General features: G+C 43.3%; 1 protein-coding gene across 3 annotated transcripts; it reads right to left on the bottom strand.

The window, feature by feature from the left end:
• Positions 1–16: 16 nt before the first annotated feature.
• Kcne1 (potassium voltage-gated channel subfamily E regulatory subunit 1) lies at positions 17–11,121 on the bottom strand. 3 transcript variants are annotated; one of them, XM_074072731.1, is made up of 3 exons: positions 10,324–10,402; positions 4,672–4,755; positions 17–624 (listed from the first exon to the last, which is right to left on the bottom strand). In XM_074072731.1, exon 3 carries the CDS (start codon positions 571–573, stop codon positions 184–186), a length of 390 nt encoding a protein of 129 aa, XP_073928832.1. In that variant the 5' UTR covers positions 574–624; positions 4,672–4,755; positions 10,324–10,402; the 3' UTR covers positions 17–183. The 3 variants fall into 3 exon arrangements, with proteins under 3 accessions (XP_073928832.1, XP_073928831.1, XP_020018267.2); XM_074072730.1 differs by lacking the exons at positions 4,672–4,755; positions 10,324–10,402 and adding an exon at positions 10,967–11,121; XM_020162678.2 differs by lacking the exon at positions 4,672–4,755 and having other exon boundaries at positions 10,324–10,427.
• Between the last annotated feature and the right edge of the window lie 9,961 nt (positions 11,122–21,082).

Genomic DNA, 21,082 nt, shown 5'->3' with positions numbered 1-21,082 from the left:
AATGCAGAGACAGACATTGGAGGACAAATCGATAGTGTATTATAGAAAGAAAATTATTTCAGAAAAATCGTGCCATTAATTCACCCCTCACCCTTACAATAGCAGTAAGGAATACGAGAGGCAAGCGATTAGAAAGATCTGATTGTGACCTGGGCCTCATCCAGTTTCCACTCGCCATGGGGTTCACGAGGAAGGCTTCAGCTCGGGCAGGTGTGTGTTGGGTTGTTCTGCAGCCACCTGGTTTTCGATGACACAGCAAGCTCTGAAGCTCTCCAGAACCCGGGACTGGAAGAACGCCCTGTCTTTCTCCTGCCAGGCGTCTGACTCGATGTACACATTGTACGGGTCGTGTGAGTGCTCCAGTTTCTTGGAGCGGATATAACTTAGCATGATGCCCAGGGTGAAGAAACCGAAGAACCCCAGCACCATGAGGATGTAGAGTGCCTCTAGCTGGCCGTCATTCCGGAGGGGGGACCTGCGGGCCAGGCCAGACACATTACCGCCCTCTTCTGCTGTCTCCTGCCACAGCGTGGTGAGAAAGGGAGTCACAGCTGTGGAATTAGACAGGCTCATCCTGGGCTTTGAGATTCCACCACTGGAAAGTGAACTTCCCAAGCAAACGTCCTAAAAGAATATGCAACCTGAAGTCAAAAAATCTATATTGGCCAAACCTACACACGTGCACACACACAAATCTTTAAAATCTCAGTGAGAGACAGAAGGTGTTGTGTGTGCACAACACCCTCTCTTGACTGATCAATAGATAGGTTGGTTCTCTTTTATTTCCATTCATCACTCCCATACAAACTCACCCAGGGGCCATTGGAATGAGTTCCATTAAGGCACGTTGTTGTGTATCGTTGTGTTGTGTTTTATGTGTGCCTTTTAGTTGACATAAGTGGTATCAGGTATGTATTTCACTGAATTGCTTTCCTTTTCTCCTCACCACTGTGGTTGTATGGCCCACTCATGATGCTGTGTGACTGTTGCACAGAACCAGTGAAGAAAACCCTTCTTTGGTACTGTGGTAGCCACTAACTCCATTAAAAAAAAAAAAGAGAGACAAACACCCTCATCCTTGTTTTCCTATGGTCCTGAAAAAACAAAACAAAACCATCCTTCATACAATAGCTCTTGGTGTTTTTTTAGTAGTCAGACTGAGGGACTGTCAGGTTACCCTTGGAAGTAGTGTGTAATGGGTAGTTGTTCTGGTTTCAGTGTGCCCTCCCAAAAGTTCAGCTGTTGGAAACTTGCTCCCCAGTGCAACAGTGTTGAGAGATAGAACTGTCGGGAAGTGACTGCACCCTGAGGGCTCTGACCTTCTAAATGGATGAATCCATGCCTAAATTAGTGGCTTATTGAGGGAGTGTTTGTTATCCATGAATCCATTGATGGATATAAGAGTTATCTATAGTTATCTTGCTCTGCCTCACTGTGTGATGCCTTGTACCGTGGTGGGGTTTTTTTGTTGTTGTTTGTTTGCTTTTGTTTTTATCATATTATTGTTGTACTGAGGGTACATTGTGACATTTACAAAAATGTTTAGCACACATCTTAGTTATATTCACCTCATCCATCGTTCTCCTTTATCCTTCCCCTCCCATTCTTAGAATACTCTCAACAGGTCTCATTTTCCATTTTTATGCATGAGTACACAATATTTCCACCATATTCATCCTCCTACACTCTTTCCTTATATGCTGCCCCCTCCAACTGGTGACAAATCCCAGACAGGACCTGTTTTACCTTCCTGTTCTTTATTTTTGAAATAAAGACATTTTTGTTTAAGATAGCTATACAGAGAGTTTCATTATGACATTCCCATATATATACCTATTGTAACCCAAATTGGCTCATCCCTCTATTTTTCTCCTTTTTTACCTCAGTCCTCCTCTGATGGACTTGAGCCGTGTTGTGACACAGCAAGAAGGCTGGCAAGCATGTGCCAGTCCCTAGTTGTCAGAGCCATGAGCTAATAAACCTCTCCTCTTCATAAACGACCCCGTCTTTGATATTCACTTTTAGCAGGAAGAAACAGACTAAGAAGGTCTGTTTTACCATGGACATCTTTCTGGGGGAAGCTGTGTTCATTGAATGAAAAACCCACCCTGTCACACAGCAGCCTAGAATGACTGGCAAGAGTTCACCAGAACTCTGCTCTGAGAGGCCTGTGTTACTGTGTGTGCTATACTTGTCCCCTTCTCCAACCCTCCACTGAATGGCGAGCAGGGCCACATAGAAAGTGACATGATCCTATCTATCACCCATTTCTTTCATCTTGATGTCATTGTCCTTGACCACCCATAACAGGCCTGGGAATTGTGAAAGTTGTCTCCTCCAAGGAGCTGTGGAATTCTGTCGGGAATTTCGTGTGCTCTAAAAATTCCATCTAGATGGCCTTGGCATCCCTGGTAAGCTAAAAGAGTTTTGTGTTGTTTTTTTTTTTTCTTCTTTTTGTTTTTTTTTTTGGTCCACCTTCTTCTGTGAAACAAAAGCCAGGAGGCGACAAAGTTGAAGGCTTGTTCCAAACTCAACCCTAATTGGCCACTAGGAGCTTATCCCACTGAAGTGGCCCAACTCAGTTCTTAGGAGCTTCCAAGCAGCTGAGTGGCACATACCTTTAAGGCACCCTCCACACCCTAAGTTACTTTTGTAACTAGAGGTGAAAGCGGTTGGGACACAATTTCTGACCAGAATCCCCATGGGGAGAGAAAGTCCAGCCTGTACCTGGGTGGCTCAGCCTTTCCTCACTAGGATGGGGACAGTGGCACTGGACATGCACATACATCACCCTGGCTGGGATGACTGTCAACCTCAGAAGCCTAGCTACTCTCCAGATTAGGCCTAGAGCTACTCATTCATAGAATGGGCTGAGTATTAAACACCGAGCCCAGCACCAGGTGAAGACGATTCACACCTTCCTGAGGCCCCCTTTCCTCTACCCACCTCTGAAACACTGATGTACTTTCAAATTCTTTCCTTGGCTCTCTTCTCTTTTCACTCCACTCTCCCTGGTGATCATACCCACTCCTCTGGTCACCTACATGGTCATGACCAGACCTGCCTTCTAAGCACCAGAGCTGTGTGCCAATGACCCACCAAGGAGATTTCCCTTTGGCTATCCCAGCCCACTCAAACCCAATTCCCCAGCCCATTCTGTCAGAGTCCAGCCATCCCTCAGTGAGCTAAATACAATATTGTCCAACTCAAAATCTAAGTCACCCTCATGGCAAATCTCATCTTGTCTGTCTCCAGGTTCAAGGCCTTCTTTGGCTCCTCTCATATTCAGCATGTCTATGGGTCCTAAATTTAAGAGGGCCCTGCCTTGCTCCCCAGCTCCATGGCTGCCACTGTGCCTAGACCCTCTGTGCTAGACCCTTGGGAAGGCCTGCACACATCCTTACATCTTTGCGGATCTCCAGCTCGGACTGCCCCTCCTAAATGGACCCATGCTTGATCTGTGAAACTCTGAGCAGTGCCTTCTCATGCTTTCAAATTCAACTCAGCTCCCACCTCTTTTCTGAAGCCTCCTCTGATGGGTACAGTTGCGTTAGCTCCACCCACCATGCTTCCTACAAACTTCATATGGTCAGGATCTCTAGACCTTACACCCTATCCCCCACCTCAGGCTACTTAGTTCAGTGCCTGACACGCAGCAACAAGAGCTGTGAACATTTATGGAACAGATGCCCCCAGGACTAAGTAGTACCTTTCATGAGTGGGGCCTGCCTCTTTAAAACCTGCTTACTCTAGTGAACAGATGCTGATGAGCTGGTTGCAAAGCTTTGGATAACTTCTTTTTCCAGAAGAGAAATGGACTCCCATCCCAAAGCACCATCTCAGAGAACACACAGAAAGTGCTCAGATTTGGAGTGGCTCCCACTATCAGGTTTGGATTCTGGCCCTGCTAATTTGTGGCCACATCATCCAGAAAGCTTCCTCAGCCTTGCTTAGCTGTGTCTTTCCCCTTTTGTAAACAGGAAGGTACATCACTGGTGTTTCTGAGCTGTTGGATCACTTAGTGATCAGGTGTGTACAATGCAAGGCATATAACATGTAACACTTAGTGGTCCCAAGTATAAGTGTGATGTTTAATCTTGATTGTCAACCTGATTGGAATGAAAGAAGCCTATGAGATTAGTAAAGCTCACTTCTGGTTGTCTCTATGATTGCATTTCTAGATACAATTAGGTCATGAAGGTTCTGACCTAATCAATGGTTTAATCCATTGATGGATTCAAAATTTGAATGACTATTAGGAGATGGTGGAAATATGGTAGGTTGGGTCCTAGATGGAAGAAGTAGGTTTCTGGAAGAGTGCCTTTGAAAGGTATATCTTGGCCCTGACCCCTTCTTGTTACTTCTCTCTGCTTCCTAGCCACCAGGAGGTGATCATCTCTGTTCTATCCACGCCCTCTCCACTATGATGGTCTGCCTCACCACAAACTCGGAAGCAATGGAACCAAGTGATCATGGACTGAAATCATGAGCCAAAATAAATCCTTCCTCTCTTAAGTTATTTTCTCAAGTGTTTGTCACGTGGATGGAAACTTACTAACAATGAGTTTATTGGGTTTTCCACCTCGTTAAGAAATTGCAGCCCAAAGACTTGGGCCTCTGGGGTTTTAGGTTTGCTTTGCCACAGTTGAGCACTGTGATTCTCTTCCTCACCTCATGGAGAGATCGTTCATCAGTGAGAAGTGAAGCTTGTTTGTGGCCTTCCTGATTGCCGGGCTTTTGAGTGTATGCAGAATTCTGTTAGGGATAGGAAGGCTGTGTGAGCTTAAGAGACACCCAACTACTGATTGTTATACAAAGCCATTGTGGAGCCATTAGCTCCATTCTAACCACAGGGGTAGGCATGACTCCCTTGGCAACAGACCCAAACTTGAAGCTCAACAATTTCTTCTTAAATGACTTGAAGCCACTCAGGAATGCATAGAACCCTGCCCCAGAAAAGAACAGGCCTTGAACTGATGATATAATTTTATTTCCAAAACCTCAGAGCAACCACAATTGGCAAATAGTCCTGCTACCAATTACTAGTAGGGAGTTCTTATAGATTAATGACCATGTGAGACTAGAATTATGGCAGGCAACATTTGGAGGTCCAAATGTTAATTGGATCTCCATACAGTAAACTAATTTAACAGTAACTTCTGTATTTAATTCATACTGGTGTGTTTACTGAGAAAACCTGTCACTTAAAACCAGATGGAAATTTCTACGGCCAGAGGAAACAACCAGAAACATCTGTTTTGAAAACCTCCAGGCCCAAGCTATCCTCATCCTATTCCAAGATGGTGGTTCAAATTTCAGCATGCTTTAGCAGCACCTGATTAAAATACAGGTTGCTGAGCTCCACTCCCAGGGTTTCTGATCCAGTAGGTTTGGGTAAAAGCCTGAGAATTTGCATTTAAAACACATTCAAGGGTGGTGCTGATGCTACTGGTCTGGAGATTATGCTTGGTATCCTATTTGAATCCCCCATGGAGCGCTCAAAATATAGTAATACCTGTATCCCAGCTCCAGAGATTTTAATATTGTTGATCTGGGTTCCTGCCTGGCATTGAAACTTTTAAAAAGTTTCCTGCTGTGGTTTGAATGCCTCACAGAAGTTCATGTGTTGTAAACTTAATCCTCAATGCAATGGTGTTGCGAGGTGGGACTGTTAAAAAGTGATTAGAATGGATTAATGCTATTACCTTAGAAGTAGGTTCTGATAACCTAACTCCCTTCCTTCCTTCCTTCCTTCCTTCCTTCCTTCCTCTCTCTCTCTCTTTTTCTCATATGCCCTGCTGTCTGTCCTTCTGTCTTCCACTGTGGAATGACACAGTGCCAGAGGTGAACCTCTTGACTTTGGACTTCCCAGCTTCCAAAACTGTATGAAATAAATCTCTGTTCTTTATAAATTACTCAGATTCAGGCATTGTATTGTAACAGCACAAAATGACTAACATATCTCCCAAATGATCCTAATTTGCAGCCAAGATTGAGGATTTCTGGACTGTGGTATGGGACCTTAGAAAATTGAGCCCTGTCTTCTGTGCAGCAGAGCACCCGGAAGAATTTCCTAACAACAAAAAACGGAATTTCATGGCTTAATTTTCCCATCTCATTGATTTCCCAGCTCTTTCTTGGTCTTGCCCACCTCTGACACAGTCTGAAGAGAAGTCTTCAGGAAGAAATTCTTATCTTCACTGTAACCTCATCTGTCCCCATCCTAACTCATGCTGGTATCTTAAATTACCATTAGCCTGTCAGAGTTTTATGCCAGGCCAGAAAAGCCAAGTTAATTAACTGCCTTTCAAATAACAACTCTGCATTTTTAAAGAAATGCTTTTCTTACTTTACATTTAATTTATAGGGTTGCTTTTGCCAAACGCCCTCTGTACCCCCAAGCCTGCAGTCTGGGTCACCATGGTATTTTGTATAATGGCTCCAAATGAGTTAGGGAATGTCCTCTTAATAGTCAGCATGGTGTAAGTGACACAGAGTCCAATCTGCATGCCATCTGGAAATTTATGTCAGGTTCTCTAAGTTCACCCCCATGATAATGCCAAAGTGCCCACATGTAGCTGCCCAGGTATCACACTGTTGGATCAAATGGATTTGGAGTGCAACAGAACCAACAATTGTAATTTACCAAAACCTGGGCTCCACAGAGGTGAGATGACTGGCCAAAGGTCGTCTCTCCTATCAAAAATTCATATGAAAATCTTTTAGCTATCAATTCACATTTTATTAATATAGAAAAGGGAGTTCCCAGGACCCTGTGGAGAGGAGACAGACTATGTAGGTTCAAAGGGACAAGGAATCCATCATTTCTGTCAGGCACAGCTGGACCTTGAAAATGAGGACTGGCTTACCTAAACACGCCTATTCCTACCCTGCACACTCCTGCCCCAGTCCCCAGAGAGAACCATAGCTTGTATAGCTTGCGCAGTGAGTCAGGGCGCTGGGGGAGGCAGTAGCAGTAGGAACCAGGGAAGCCCACCTAGCTCCAGACAAAACCCATCTGTGTTGAACATTCTTAAACTGGGTCTTATTGGACACAGAAAGAGGAGATTTCTAAAAGTTTCTGCATTTGTCTGGGTTGGAGGCATGGACCTAGCCCCCAATCTAGATAGTGCAATTTTTAAAAAAAATTTTCTTGAAAGCTTAGAGTTAGAGCTGCTGACCTGATGGAAACCACTCAGAACACAGGCCTCTGGGCAGCTGTGCTGAACTAAACCCCTGCAAAAAGAACCCAAGTAGGCCCCCACTGCAGCCAGAGGAGAAGGGGGTGGTGGCACATGCCTTGCTGTCTGTAGTATAGTCACCTTTCTGCATCTCCCCCACATGTTCCAGCTGAGTCGACTAGCAGCACTGATAACAACCTGGAAGGTTCTAGAACAGAGGTTTTCCCAGGATTGACAAATTTCTCTCCTTCTTAACGACTTAATGATTTACTGGCTGAGTGAGGCTTTTGTGGCTGACTCCTAGCTTTCTTCTTGGATGGCTGGATTCTGGGGGCAGAGTCAGAGGTCAAGGATTTGATTTCCAGCCCTTCTTAGTCCTAGACAAACCAGAATCCTATCTAAGTTTCTTCCTATCTTGGTGGAATGGGGTGCATTCCTGCCATCATTAGCTGCATTCCTGAAGCATTTCCTAGAAAGAGCATTCTTTAAGTAAGACTCAAAGCCAGTCTTAAAATCATTTGGTCTTATTTGTTTTAGGAAGTAGAGTTAAGGTAAAAGCAATTATGGGTAAGCTTAACTTGGGTGAATACCATCTTAATTGAGTCAAGAATTTGGAGTCCATTTTCTTTGGAAGCAATTGTCTAGTGCATTCCTTTTTATCTCAACCCTATGTCCAAATTCTGAAAATATATTGTATTTATCTCCCAGCAGGGAAGAAGCTACCTGAGGGACACCATGTCCTTCCAGGCAGCAAGCTGGCTTTGTCTTGGTTTTTCCATACTTCCCTTCTTCCCAGAGTTATCAAGTCACTAAGGTGGTCAGGATCTCTCAAGGAACTAGGACAAAACTTGCAGAGGCACAAAATTCGACTGTCTAGATCAGAAAAGTATTTCCTGCCACTTCCTGGCATAACCAGGCTGTGGCTTTGAGTCCAGTCCTATTATCAGGAGTTTGTCAGCTCTTTCTATGGTTATAGACAGGGGCTTGGGGAAATGTAAAAACTGAACATTCAGGGAGTCCAGCCAGTGATAGGGATCTAGTCAAACTCAATATGGAAAAAGGGTGAGTATTAGATGACAGCTGGACTCACTTACAAGAAAAGCAAACAGGAACTGCACCTTCAGCAAGTGAAATCAATCCAGGGAACCTCAGTTTACCTGTCTGAGAGCTGGGAATAATTAAATCTACTCTGATTACATGCATAGGGTTTGCAGCAGCAGGAAATAACCCCACTGTGATCTTACCTCTTCTTTTTGCCATTTTTGTTTTCTGTAAGAGAGCAGGCCCACCACATTTGGATGGTAAAAATTCTATGGATCCTTCAAAACCTGGCTGATTTTGCAAACCCCCACCTAGGCCTCCCCTCCCCCCTTTACCCTTGCCTCTACCTCTTCTCCAATATTGATCATATCTGAAGGTATACTGAAATAATTTGTGTCTGAGCATCCTTCCAGGAATTTCTAAAGGTCAGAGACTATCTTCCCATTCACCTGGGTCCACACTCCAGCACTCAGACTATTGCAGTAAAGGTTAGCTGAGTTAAGTAGTGAGTTAAGACACAATACCACCTAAATGGGAATGTGAGGGTGAATAACTGATAAATTCCACTACACTTTGGATGACGTGTGTTGCATCATCACATGAAAACATCTTGCAATGCAGTAGGTTTTTGTATGTTAAACTTATATGGTTTCTTTTTTATTTCTTTATATTACTTATTTTCATCTTAACATCTGTATTATCCATATAGTTATACATGGATCTGTAACCTACTTTACTCCCAATAAGATTTAAGGCAGTCAGTAATTGTTAAGAAAGGAGCATAATTTTCTCCCAGTTCCTGCACTTTTTCATAGTATTTATCACATGCTGGTATAACATAGTTTTTTTTTTTTTTAATTTGTTGTGTTCATTGAGTAATGTTTGACTTCTCCACCAAAATGGAAGCTTTTGAGGGCGGGATCTTTGCATGTGTTGTTTCTCATTCTACCCCCAGTAACTGGAACGGTGTGGGCCTGTGTGAGAGTGCAATGATTCATCAAATGCAGGCATGCATGAATGCCTAAGTGTTCCCTTGACTCCCAGGAGAAGAACCCGAAACCACACAGGAACTATCTCATGCTCAGACACCGAAGGTGACATCACTGAGCCCCTCTGATGTCCTTGAAGTGTACCTTACTTTCAGAACCATTCACTTTCCAATCACCCATTCTAGGCAGCCCTTACCAGGCCATTTCAAGACTGTTTCCAGGGGAAACGGAGATGCTTTCCCAAGACAGAACTCAGTTCCCCTGATGGGAAGCACCAAACAGGACAGAGAAGGTGGAAAAGTTCTTGCTGGCAGTCACCACTGCCAGAAACTCATTCATCACATTTGAATTCAAGCACCAAGTGGGAACTGGGCAAAGTCCCCACCACCCTGGCCTTAAATGACAACTATAGTTACACACACCGCCTATAGCTATATACCTGGAATCCCCTCGACCCAAGGGAGCTATCAGCTCATTTACAGCAATCTCAACAGTGTGGAGGGGTGTATGTTATGTAACGGATTAGGCTGCTACTTGGTCAGCCTCTTCTAAAAGTTCCCTGTTTTGCCCATTAGTACAATCAAGATCAGATAGCAATAATGTTCTCCGTGTCCCATGCCCTTTCCACAGAGAGATGCCAAGATCCAAGAGCCTTCCTGGTCAGGATAAACAAGCTCACGATATAATAAAATAAAACAAAATCCGTCTCTCCCTTTGAGGCTGATGTGTGCTGAAGTATTGGCAAACGGGAGGACTCTCCTCGAAACAAAGTCAGGACGGGGAGGGTGGTTTTAATTTTCTTTTGATGCTTTTAGGTATTTTCCAAATTTTCTACAAGAATGCCTATAACTTAATAATAATGGGAAAATGTTTTCGTTGCTCTGCGGTGGCCAGATGTTTTCTTAGGCCTTTGTTTTATAAGTGAAGACAGACAGAGACAGGGAGAGAGAAGGAGCGAGGCCAGAAGCTGAACCACCACGCATCATGTCTCCCACTGCAGGGGCGCGCGCTTCCCGCCTGCAGCGCCCGCGCAGGGGCTGAGACCGGGACCTCTGGGGTCCCTCGGGGCCCCCACCCGGCGAGGTGCCGGGACGCAGGAGCTCCTGACTTACCGCAGTCCGGGGCGCCGAGAGAGCCGGGCGTGGAGCGGGGTCCGCACGGCCGATCGCTGGGGCCGCGGACTGGCGAGCCCGGAGGCGGCACCGGGCACCGGGCACCGGCCGGCGCGGCGTGGGGCGGCGGGCGGGGCCTCCCGGAGCCCGCGGGCGTCCAGCCCCGCTCCGCCCGCGCCCCCGCGGAGTCGCGATCACCCGGGCGACCCCCGCCCAGCCCCAGCCACCGTGTGCGCTGCGCCTCAGGCCAACGCCGCTGAGCGCGCAGGGAAGCGCTTTGATTCCAGTCGGGTAGGCTGGGGCAGGTAGAAAGTCCGCAGGAGAACCGGAGACAGCAGACAGACAGACAGACAGACACACACACACACACACACACACACACACTCACTCACTCACTCAGACAGATCTCCCTTCCTGTGGGAGTTTAGGGCTGGCAGTAAAGAAGGTGTGACCAAGAGAAAGGCCCTTTGGGAGACCCCCCACCCGTACACATTGGGCCGTGGCACGACGAACATGCGTTTAAGTATCACCAAACAGCACTTTAAAGATGGCTCAAAACCCCATCATACACCATTTAGCCTAACCCTGCACCCAGCTGTGGACTTTCACCTATTCAGCATACATGAATTGAGCACCTACTTACAGAGTACGAGACCCTGAGCTCAGGGTGCTGCTGTGACCTGGGAGGGTCCCAGCGCACAGCAGTCAGTGGCTGCAGACACCCACGTCCTTGGGAGCAGTGTGTCAGCCTCCCTGTCAGCGCAAGGGCAAGCCATGCAGTGGTTCAGGTGACTTCCTGGCTAATTTCATGGCATGGCCCACCAACGTTGACAGGCGGGAGTGCAAAGGGGCAGTCACCAAATGACAGCCAGAATAGCGCCAGGGAATCACCAGCCAAGCTGGCCGTTTTCAGATGGGTAGCAGAAGCAAGTTTGTGACCCAGACCTAAAAGACAGTGGAGGGTCACTGCTCCCAGTGTCTTCCTCAGTAGTTCACTGGTCTGGAAGCCTCATCTGGTGTTCCCTGGGGAGGAGGCAATTGGAGGCGTTGTAGGACACCACTCCTAGTGACAAAGGCAGAACTGGCATTCTTCCTAGTGAATGGGATATGACTCCACAAGTCCACCGCCTTTGACATTGAATTTACACTCTGCAAATCTGTTCTTTGGAAAGGTTCTGAAGGTAGAAAGCCTTATGCACATAAAGGTTCTTTGTAGTTTTACTTACAATAACTGGAATCTAAAAGTAGAAAAATGGTTAGCTATATCAGGGTATATATGACACAATGTCATTCCACATAGTGAAATAGTATATGCAGTCATTAACATAATGTTCACAAATATTTTGTGACTACATGGTGTATCTTTATGTTATGTCACATGAAAAATACAAGGCTCTAAATTTTACATGCAGGATGTAAAATTCAGTGTTTCAAAAGAGTAAGAAAAGCGACACCTGTTGTTAAGCTTGTCTTTTAGGGTGGGCTCACCCAGGATTTATTTTATTTATGCTATTCTGTGTTTTTCATTTTCAACAACAACAACTCCAAATACTTTAATGTTTAGAGAAAAAGTTGATAAACTTGGTCTGAAAACTGCCTTGATTCTTTCTTCTCAAGGTCTTGCTGTCCTTCTGCCTACCTTTTCACAAAGGATGCCACCAGAAGAAAAAATGGATAAAGGGTTGAAACAAAATGACTGTCCCACCAAATACAAACCTTTTATTCATATTTCAGGTGAGTATTCATGGAGCACCTCACACCAACTGCATAGATCATCACCATCTCTGCATGTGGGGGCAATGCCTCCCACCTGTCACCAGGTATTGTGAATGGAAATGTTTTCGGAACAGTAGAACACTATGTAAGTGATGGCACTCTGATTTCTCTTCCTGGTTCTCCCCATTCCACATATGATGGATTGTTTTATTATTAGAGTGCTGCGGTTGTCATTTCCTATTTGTCAGGATGAGGTGTGATTACAGGTGAGAAAGTGTATTCTGTTACCCTTGGAGAGCTTGAAATAGTTTTTCTCTTGTCTTTTCCCTTCTCTTCCTCTCCTCTCACTTTACTCTTTCCTTCTTACCTCTTCCCATCTTACAGGTATGATTATCTTCAAATAATCATAGTAACAGAACCACAGCTACAAATCTTTGGGCTTCTCTCTCTCTCTCTCTTTCCCTCCCCATCTCCCTCTACCTCTTCTTCCTTTTCCTTTGTTCTTCTATCCTTTACTAGAGGGGTGGCAAACATGGCCACTACCTCTCTTAGTGGATTCATCTTCATCTTCCATGAGCTCTTACCTCAGTGAACATGATCCCCAAAGTCAAACCTCGTTTCTCATTTTCTCTTAGGAAAGTTGAAAATCTTAACTCGTAATATGGTCATACTGCTTTTGCTCCTAACTCTGTTCTTTCTCTGCTACTGAGAAAGAAAGGTTCAATTGGTTGCCAGAAAGGCCTGATCGTCCACGTAACCCACCTGAGGCACAGGATCATACAGACAGTTCTTGGCCATTCCTACTGGCTGCTGTTCTGCTGGTGTCCAGATGGTTTTAAGTTAGGCTGGAGACATTCCCTGCCCTTTGGTCTCCTCTTTTTTTGTTGTCTGTGTTACCCAACTTCTTATTACTATAAAAATACCTGAGCTAATCAGCTTATAAAGAGAAAAGGTTAATTTTGGCTTGAAGTTTTATAGGTTTTAGTCCACGATTGGTTGGCTTCATTGCGTTGAGACTGTGGCAAGGTGGGAGCACATGACAGAGCAAAATTGCTCACTTCATGACTAGGAAGCAAAAAGAGTCAAGAAGGGATGGAACCCCTCAAAGACATGCACCCACCCCATGACTTAAAAGCCTTCAACTAGGACCCACCTCTCTCATAAAGCTGAGAACCACGCCTTTAACACATGGATCTTTGGGGAACACTTAGATCCAAACCATGACATTGCAGCTTTATTCCTTTACCCCATGCCTCCTACCGTCCCCATAGGCACTCTCATTGCCCTGGGGCTTCTATTACTTTAGAAGAAACACACCTAAGGCAAATGACTTTTCTTTATACTTCCTCCCCAGGAGAAAGACAAAGGAAGAAAGGGCATGGAAGTCACTCCTGCCCTCCTGGTGAAAGATGATAGTTGCAGAAAGATGGAAGAGAGCCCCACCTGGCTATCTGGATCATTTCCATCATCAACCCACATGGATGTCTGTGTCTTCAGTGTTGGCCATTGCTCTTAAGTCTCTTCTGTTCCCCTTCTTTGACCATACCTTCTGAATGATTCTCTTAGTTACAAGAGGCCTGCCTCAGTTTCCTCTCAGAATTCCTCTGAGCTCAAGTCCTGCTCATGAGGGGAATCCTTCCCAGATGCTGGGATTTCCTGGCATTCTTCTAAGGGCTCCTGGAACATTGCTCTGGTTCTAAAAGTAAACCACTGCTACCTGCTGGGGCCCTGCAGGCTGCCCCAGCCCACCAGTCTCATTCCCATCGCCGTGCCCCTCCAGCTACCAGACCGACAGCAGAAGCACCTCTATTCTCTCCATGACCCGTTTCCCTCCTTTGCCAGGGGAACCTTCCCTCAGTTTCCAGTTTTATAAGCCCCAAGCTGAAGATCCCTCCTTCTAACAGGGCCTAGGACTCCTTCACATCTCAGCACTGTAGCAAAAGACCACAGCTGAGACCTCTAGATAGCTCTGGGCAGGTGAGCACAGAATGTGTTTGTTTATTTAATTTTGAAAATTAAAAAGCAATTGATAGCTGTCATATGAAGTATCCAGATTTGAATTTCTATTACAAAACTCAAGGAATGTGGAAAAGCCATGCACAGACTTTGGCAGGGCAGCAAACTGGCAGGAGCTGATGGTGTGAGCCCCTCTACACAAAAGGCAAATGAGAGTTAGCACTCTGCCCAACAAGGACCCTTGACAGGCCCCAGTTCCCAGGCCCTGCCTGGTCCTGCTCTCGACCTTTTCTTTCCAGGACCTATTTTCTGTAAAACACCTGCGAGCCATTGCCTGTTCTTTCCCTTCGCATACCTGCAAACTCATTTCCTCATCAAATTGCTTTGACCTTGCTCATTTGTTGTGTTGCAAGTGTTTTTTGGCTGTGTTAGATGTGCTTGTTGTGTTTATCATTTTAGAGCAGTATTTATTAACTTTTCTGAGTTCTTCTTAGTGGGGGGAAGGTTGGTGGGATAGCACCTACCTAACAAGTTGCAAGACCCTGAATTCAAACCCTAGGACTGCCTCCCAAAAACATCTCCACGGGAATTTGAGAAATGTTATAGCTCTCCTTCTCCCTGCTCCAAAATGCACATATGTGCAACTTTTTACCAACTGTTCAAGAGATTTGTACACTACTGATAGTGTAATGATTTGTGGCTGCTACATTAAGTATCATTGATTCAGGCCACTGTCTTTTCCATGAAGCAAACTCAACTGGGTTGAGTTTGGGTCTCCAATGTGTACTGGGCTCAATGAAGGCCTTTGAATGTTGCCTAGCTGGTGGACAGCAAGATGTCTATTAAAATAGTCACTGGAGCTGCCACTGCCCAGGGCTTGGAAACAAATGCAGTAATTCACAACACTGTCCAGAAGTCCATGGAAGAGGATGCAGGTGACTGTCCACCCAAGATTCTGGCAACACAGCTGCCCTTGCATATGACAAATAACCATAATCTCCACAAAGTTATGAAAAGAACACATATCCAATTAAGAAAGCTTTTCCAAAAGAAATAACAAAGTTCCCACCCCCGTGCCTCTCTCCACCCCATTTTTTGTACCAGAATAATGCAGTGCTGATAAGAACATGGATAAATTAATTACAGTGTGGAATGTTATTCATGAGTGGGAAAGAACAGTAAAGCTATTCACATAATCTTGAATAATTTGAATACAAGCACTGCCTTTATGTTTTCTTAAAAATACTACATTGGTCCAGTTTATACAGACATGGGTATAATCTTATTAAATGCTGTGGATTTAAATTCGAAAAGATAACAATATGCCGGGTGTTCTCCAGAGCCAGAGAGTAAAGAGATGCAGGAATTAGATTAACTCTCTTCAGTCCCTGCCTGTCTGACGTTACTTTGGTGTACCTCCTGAGAACGCAGCAGCTCTGTTGCGGATGAAGTCCCGCAAATGGAAGGACATTGGCAACCCTGCACTTAAAACCAGTACTGGTGGCCTTCCTGGGAAAGTGTGAAAAGGTTGCTTTTTAAAAACAGGATTATTTAAGGTCATTGTTATGATTCTGTGTTATTTCGGCTAGGATCTTAAACCTGGAAGTCAAGATCCATATGGGTTGGTGTGGGTCCCTTTGGTATTGAATGAGTAAGTGAGTAACACAGACAGAGGCTGGCTCAGAGGATTGGAGAAAACACATTCAAAGGAAGTCTTTAGAAAAGGAAATTTCAAAACAAATAAACAACAACAACAAAAAAACCCATAGTATAAAATTGGTAAGAAGTAAAAAGATTTTGATGACAGCCTGATGTTCAGGTTGGAATGAATCCTTACTCTAAGTCACATTCTGATGTAAACTTAGACTCCTTTTCTTAAATTTTTGCAGAAATCATCCCCTCTGATGACTAGTAAGTTCCATTCAGTAATAAGTGAGTTCTTGTACACATAGAGTATGGAGCACCATATCAATGCATGTCTAGATCTGTCTGCCTTGAGGGACAGAGCTAAAATGCCTCCTCTCTCTTCTCACCAGCAGTCCTCCCAACCATAAAACATTGATTCAATTCAGCTTGTTTCCTTGCTGGAAACAGCAGTACAGCTCTTGACAGCTTCAGAGTGTCCCCTTCCACCACCTTCTGCCCCTGAAGGCTCTCAGGACTATTTTTCTCTTTTCATTTCTGAGAACCCCAGGAAAAACCAGCTTGGATCTACTTTTGCAAGGAATCTGACAAGAGATTCTAGGCTGATCTCCTGGTGTAGTCTGACCCTTCTCCACCTGATCTTGGGTGATCCATTTTACCACATTTCATTTCTGTCAGATATGGATGACCACCTTGGCTCTCTTCCTAAGCTACAAGCTTCCATGGATAAGTTATACCAATTGATTTGCCCTTTAGGACTTTGCTGTGACCAACAAGGAGCTTGGCACATAGGAAGGGCTTCACGGATATTTCTGAAGTAGATAAATTGGTTACTCATCTACCCATGATTTCAGGGTACCCCTTCCCAGAATAAGTCATAGACTAGTCGATGCCACCTGGCGGTGCCTAAGCACAAAAGAGCATCAGTGAATGTTTGTTAGGTTGAGTTGACTTCAGAGGAATGTTGGAACATGGAAATTTGGACTAGAAAGGTGAGTAGGAAGAATAAATGTGAGTGACAGTATCTAAATTAAAATCTTTGTCATGAAAGCAGATCAGACCTTTTCTCCTCTGGTATTGTTCTCTTGGAAATCACAAAATGCCCACAGAATCACAAGTGTTGAGTAGCCAGACAAGGAAATTGTCTTCAACAAGGGCGGTGGTTACTCAGTGTTGTTTCTCTAGACATCAAGAGTGTCCCAAAGACTAGTGTGTGCCATGTCTGGAGCTCCTTATGGAGTCCCAGGCACTGCAGCCATCCATCCACTCGTTACACTCTAGCTGAGGCACTGGAGCTCTCTGTTTCTTGTCTTGTTCATTTGTCATTCTGAGTGATAAAAAACCTGCTCCATTTGACTCACACAGTGTCTACCTGATGGCATGTGATGAAGGTAGACACTGTGTGAGGAAGTAAAATCACTCCTTTAAATCCCTCTGCAACAAAGCAGTGAACTGTAAATAAGAAAGACAGAGAAGAACATTCTGGATGAGAAAACTCAATGAGTTTGTGCATTGATCTATCTTTCAGCTCTGAATATGAAGCCATAATGGATAAGATAGAAAAATGGAAAGCTAAAAAGAGATATTTGGTTTAACAAAAGCATAAAAGAAATTTCTGGAAGACTCTGACCTACAGGGATCTTTGTCTAGAGCCATCAGGGAGCTTGGCCCTTGCTAGGCAAACTCAAGATGCTCCACCGAGATGGCAGACAGGAACCAAGTACACTATACAAAGTCAGAACTCGGGTGGGGACCCAAAAGGTGGAAATAGTGACTCATCTTTGCCTGGTGACCAAGACTTTGGAAAAATGAGACCCAACCCCAGGCAAAATCTAAGCCTAGAGACAGCGTCCCAGGGATCACAATAAGGCAGAAAACCCAAAGTGCTGTTACAAATCTGGTCCAGGATAGAATCCCAGAGTCCAGGTAGAAGCTGCCACAAAATGATTATCAAGGAAGGGCTGCTGGAAAGAAACATTTAAAGAAACAAAAAATAAAATAAAATAAAAATTCACTCAAAATGAACCTAAACACCGAAATTCAAAGACATATGAGAAAATCTAACATTAAGGGCTGCTGACAAACCCTGTCTCATTTTAGGAAGTTTGCACAGACTTCCAAACCACAAGGGGCAGGATCAAAAAGGAAAATCATAAGACAACCTAACTGAAAATAGACGCAAAAATCTACATGAAATATTAGCAAACAGAATCCACACAGCGATAACTCTAAAATAAACACTGTATCATTACCAAGGTAAGTTTATTCTCGGAATGCCAGGTTGGTTTAAATAAGAAAATCAGTAGATGTAATTCACATATTAGTAGCATTAATATTACAGTATGATGGTCAATTTTATGTGTCAACTTGACTGGGACATGACAAATATTTGGTTGAACATTATGCTGGGCGTTTCAGTGAGGATGTTTTTAGATGAGATTAACATTTAAGCTTACGGATTGAACACTGTGGGTCTCATCCAATCAGGTAAAGGCTTGTGTAGAACAAAAGCTGATCTCCCCTGAGTATGACACAATTTTCTTATCTGTTAGTCTCGAACTGGGACATTTTGGTTCTTCCCGGTTGTATAGTATTCTGCTGGCTCTTGAACTTGAACATTGGCTCTGCAGATTTTGAATTTGTTAACTCGACATGGTGGTGTATGCCTGTAATCCACTAGGGAGGATGAGGTGGGAGGATTGTGAGTTAGAGGACAGCACAGGCTACATAGTGAAACCCTGTCTCAGTAAACAAAATGAAAAAAACCCAAAAACAAATAAAATTGGAAACGGTATGGGAAAAAATTAAGCAAAGAAGGGAATAGGGAGTGCTGGCTGGTGTTGCGGGTGGCAAGGAGAGGCCTCATTGAAAAAGTGACATTTGAGTGAATCTCTTAAGGAAATAAGGAAGCAAGATATTCGGCACCCTGGGAGAGCAGAGGAAGCAGCACAGGACCCTGAAGTACAAAAGGGTCATGCAATGGTTTACAAGTGGTCTGTCCCCCAAAGGTTAATGTGCTGAAAGCTTAGTCTTCAATGTGACAGTGATGGGAGGTTGGGCCTGATGGAGGAGGTATTTGGGGTTATGGGGTAGCACCCTTGGAAGAGATTAATGGTGGTCTTGTGGAGGTGGGTTAGGTCTCATGGAGTGACTGCCCATCATGCCTCTCTCTTGTGCACACCTGCTCTTCTTTGCACTCAACTGCTTCTCCTGCTTCTCCAACCACTAACCTGATTTTTGCTCCTATCATTTCACCTTTTCCAGAATGTCATGTGAATTGTCATACAGTTGGTAGACTTATGTCTAGCTTCTTTCACTTAGTAAAATAGTTTAGAGACTTCTCTATATCATTTCAGGTTTCAGTAGTTTGTTCCTTTATATTGCAGATTAGTATTTCACTGTGGATAATTTACTTATCACTAGTCAATAGATACTACCTTTGTTTCTGCTTTGAGATTCTTAGAAATCAAATTGCTAGAAACACCCACTTGTGTGCATCTATGTCAGCATTTATCTTGGCTAAATACTTCAGAGACATAGGTGCATGTTTAGAAGAAACTTCTAAATCGTTTTCAAGTTGGTTGTAGTATTGTATGTTCCTACTAGTAGTATATGAGAATTCTGGCTCCTCCTCATTCTTGCCAGCATTTGGTATGTTGGATTTTAAAAATTGCAGTCATTCTAGTAGGTGTGTAGTGGTACCTCATTGTGGTTTTAATTTTAGTTTCCCAAATGACTAGTGATGTGTGTCTTTTCATATGTTGGTTGGCCATCTTTATATCAAAATAGAAGTTGTTCTACTTTAAATCTGAAATATCCCTCCCGAGGATTTGATGAGCTCATAGCTTCATGGGCTATTGGGAGGTGGTAGAAAAATTAGGAGATGAGGCCCATTGGAAGAAGCAGGTCACTTGAAGGTGTGTCCAGCTGCCATAAGATGAGCAGCTTTGCTCTGCCATGTTCTCCCCACCTCACTAATGGGGCCAAGCAACCAGATTTCCAGATGTCCAGAAGTCCAAGATCAATATGTCAGAAGTTGGTGTCCCTCAAGGCCTCTGTCCTTGGCTTGAGGATAGCCATCTTCTCACACTGTCCTCACATGGCCTTCTCGTGAGCATCCCTGCTCTCTCTGTCCCTAATTGTCTCTTCCTATGGGGACACCCTTCAAATTGAGTTAATGGCCTCATTTTAACTTAATTACTTTTTAAAGCCCCTATAATTCTAAGGTATTGGGGATTAGAGCTTTAAAATATGAATTTAGTTCATAATAGTGATGACAGTATGATTGTAGGATACAAGTTTAATATAGAAAAGCCAATTGCTTTCTTATATACTATCAATATGTACTTGGAAATTGAAATTTTAAACACAATACTTTTATAATAACAAAAACAAGAAAGAAAGCAATTCTTAGGTGCAAATCTTAAAAAAGTATATAGGATCTACCTGCAGAAAACTATAAAACTCTGATGAAAGAGACCAAAGACAATAAAAATAAATGGAGAGATATTTCACATTCATGGGTTAAATAATATTAAATCAATATTACTTAAATGACAATTATTTGTAACTTGATCTATAGATTCAACAAAAATCTCTCAAAGTCACAGAAAGTTATTCTATGAATATCAATAAACTGATTCTAAAGTTTGTATGGAAAGACAGAAGACACAAAGTAGCTAAACAGTATTGAAGAAGAATTTGGAGAAATGACACTATATAAAGGTCAAGGTTTACTATTAAAACTCCAGCAAGTGAAGCAGTACAGCATTGGTCAATGGAGCAGAAAAGAGGGCAGAAAAGGACCTAAAAAAGTAGAGTCAACTATCTTCAATAAAGTAGGAAAGACAACTCAATGGAGTAAAGGTAGTTTTATTAATGTCTGGTACTGGAACAACTGGACAGCCATATGCAAAAAAGTGAATCTAAACAAAGATCTTACATCTTTCACAAAAATTAACTGCCATGAATCATAGATTTAAAAATCCAATGTAATACTATAAGAATTATAGAAGAAAAAAAAGGGGAAATTTTCTGTGACCTTAGATTTAATGATAATTTTTAAAAATACATACAAAAGCATGATTCATAAAATTAAGCATATAAACTATATTTTAAATTAAAATCTTCTGTTCTATGAAAAATACTGTTAGAAGAATCAAGATAGTCATTGACTAGGAGAAAAATATTCACCACCTATGTATCTGATAGAGAATACAGAATTTGTATCTTAAAAATGTCTTAAAACAATAATAAGAGAATAAGAGATACAGTTTTAAAATGAACTAAAGATCTGAATAAACACATCATCAAGGAAAATATACAGATGGCAAATGAACATGAAAAGATGCCAGTCATAATTTGTTATCATGGAATTCCAAACTAAAACAATGAGGCCTTCAGGAATTGCTCAGTGGTAAAGTGCTTGCCTACCATGTACAAG

The sequence above is a fragment of the Castor canadensis genome, chromosome 5 (genome assembly GCF_047511655.1).
Source record: "Castor canadensis chromosome 5, mCasCan1.hap1v2, whole genome shotgun sequence".
Classification (NCBI taxonomy): Eukaryota; Metazoa; Chordata; class Mammalia; order Rodentia; family Castoridae; genus Castor; species Castor canadensis.
This window is presented reverse-complemented; position numbering and strand designations above follow the sequence as displayed.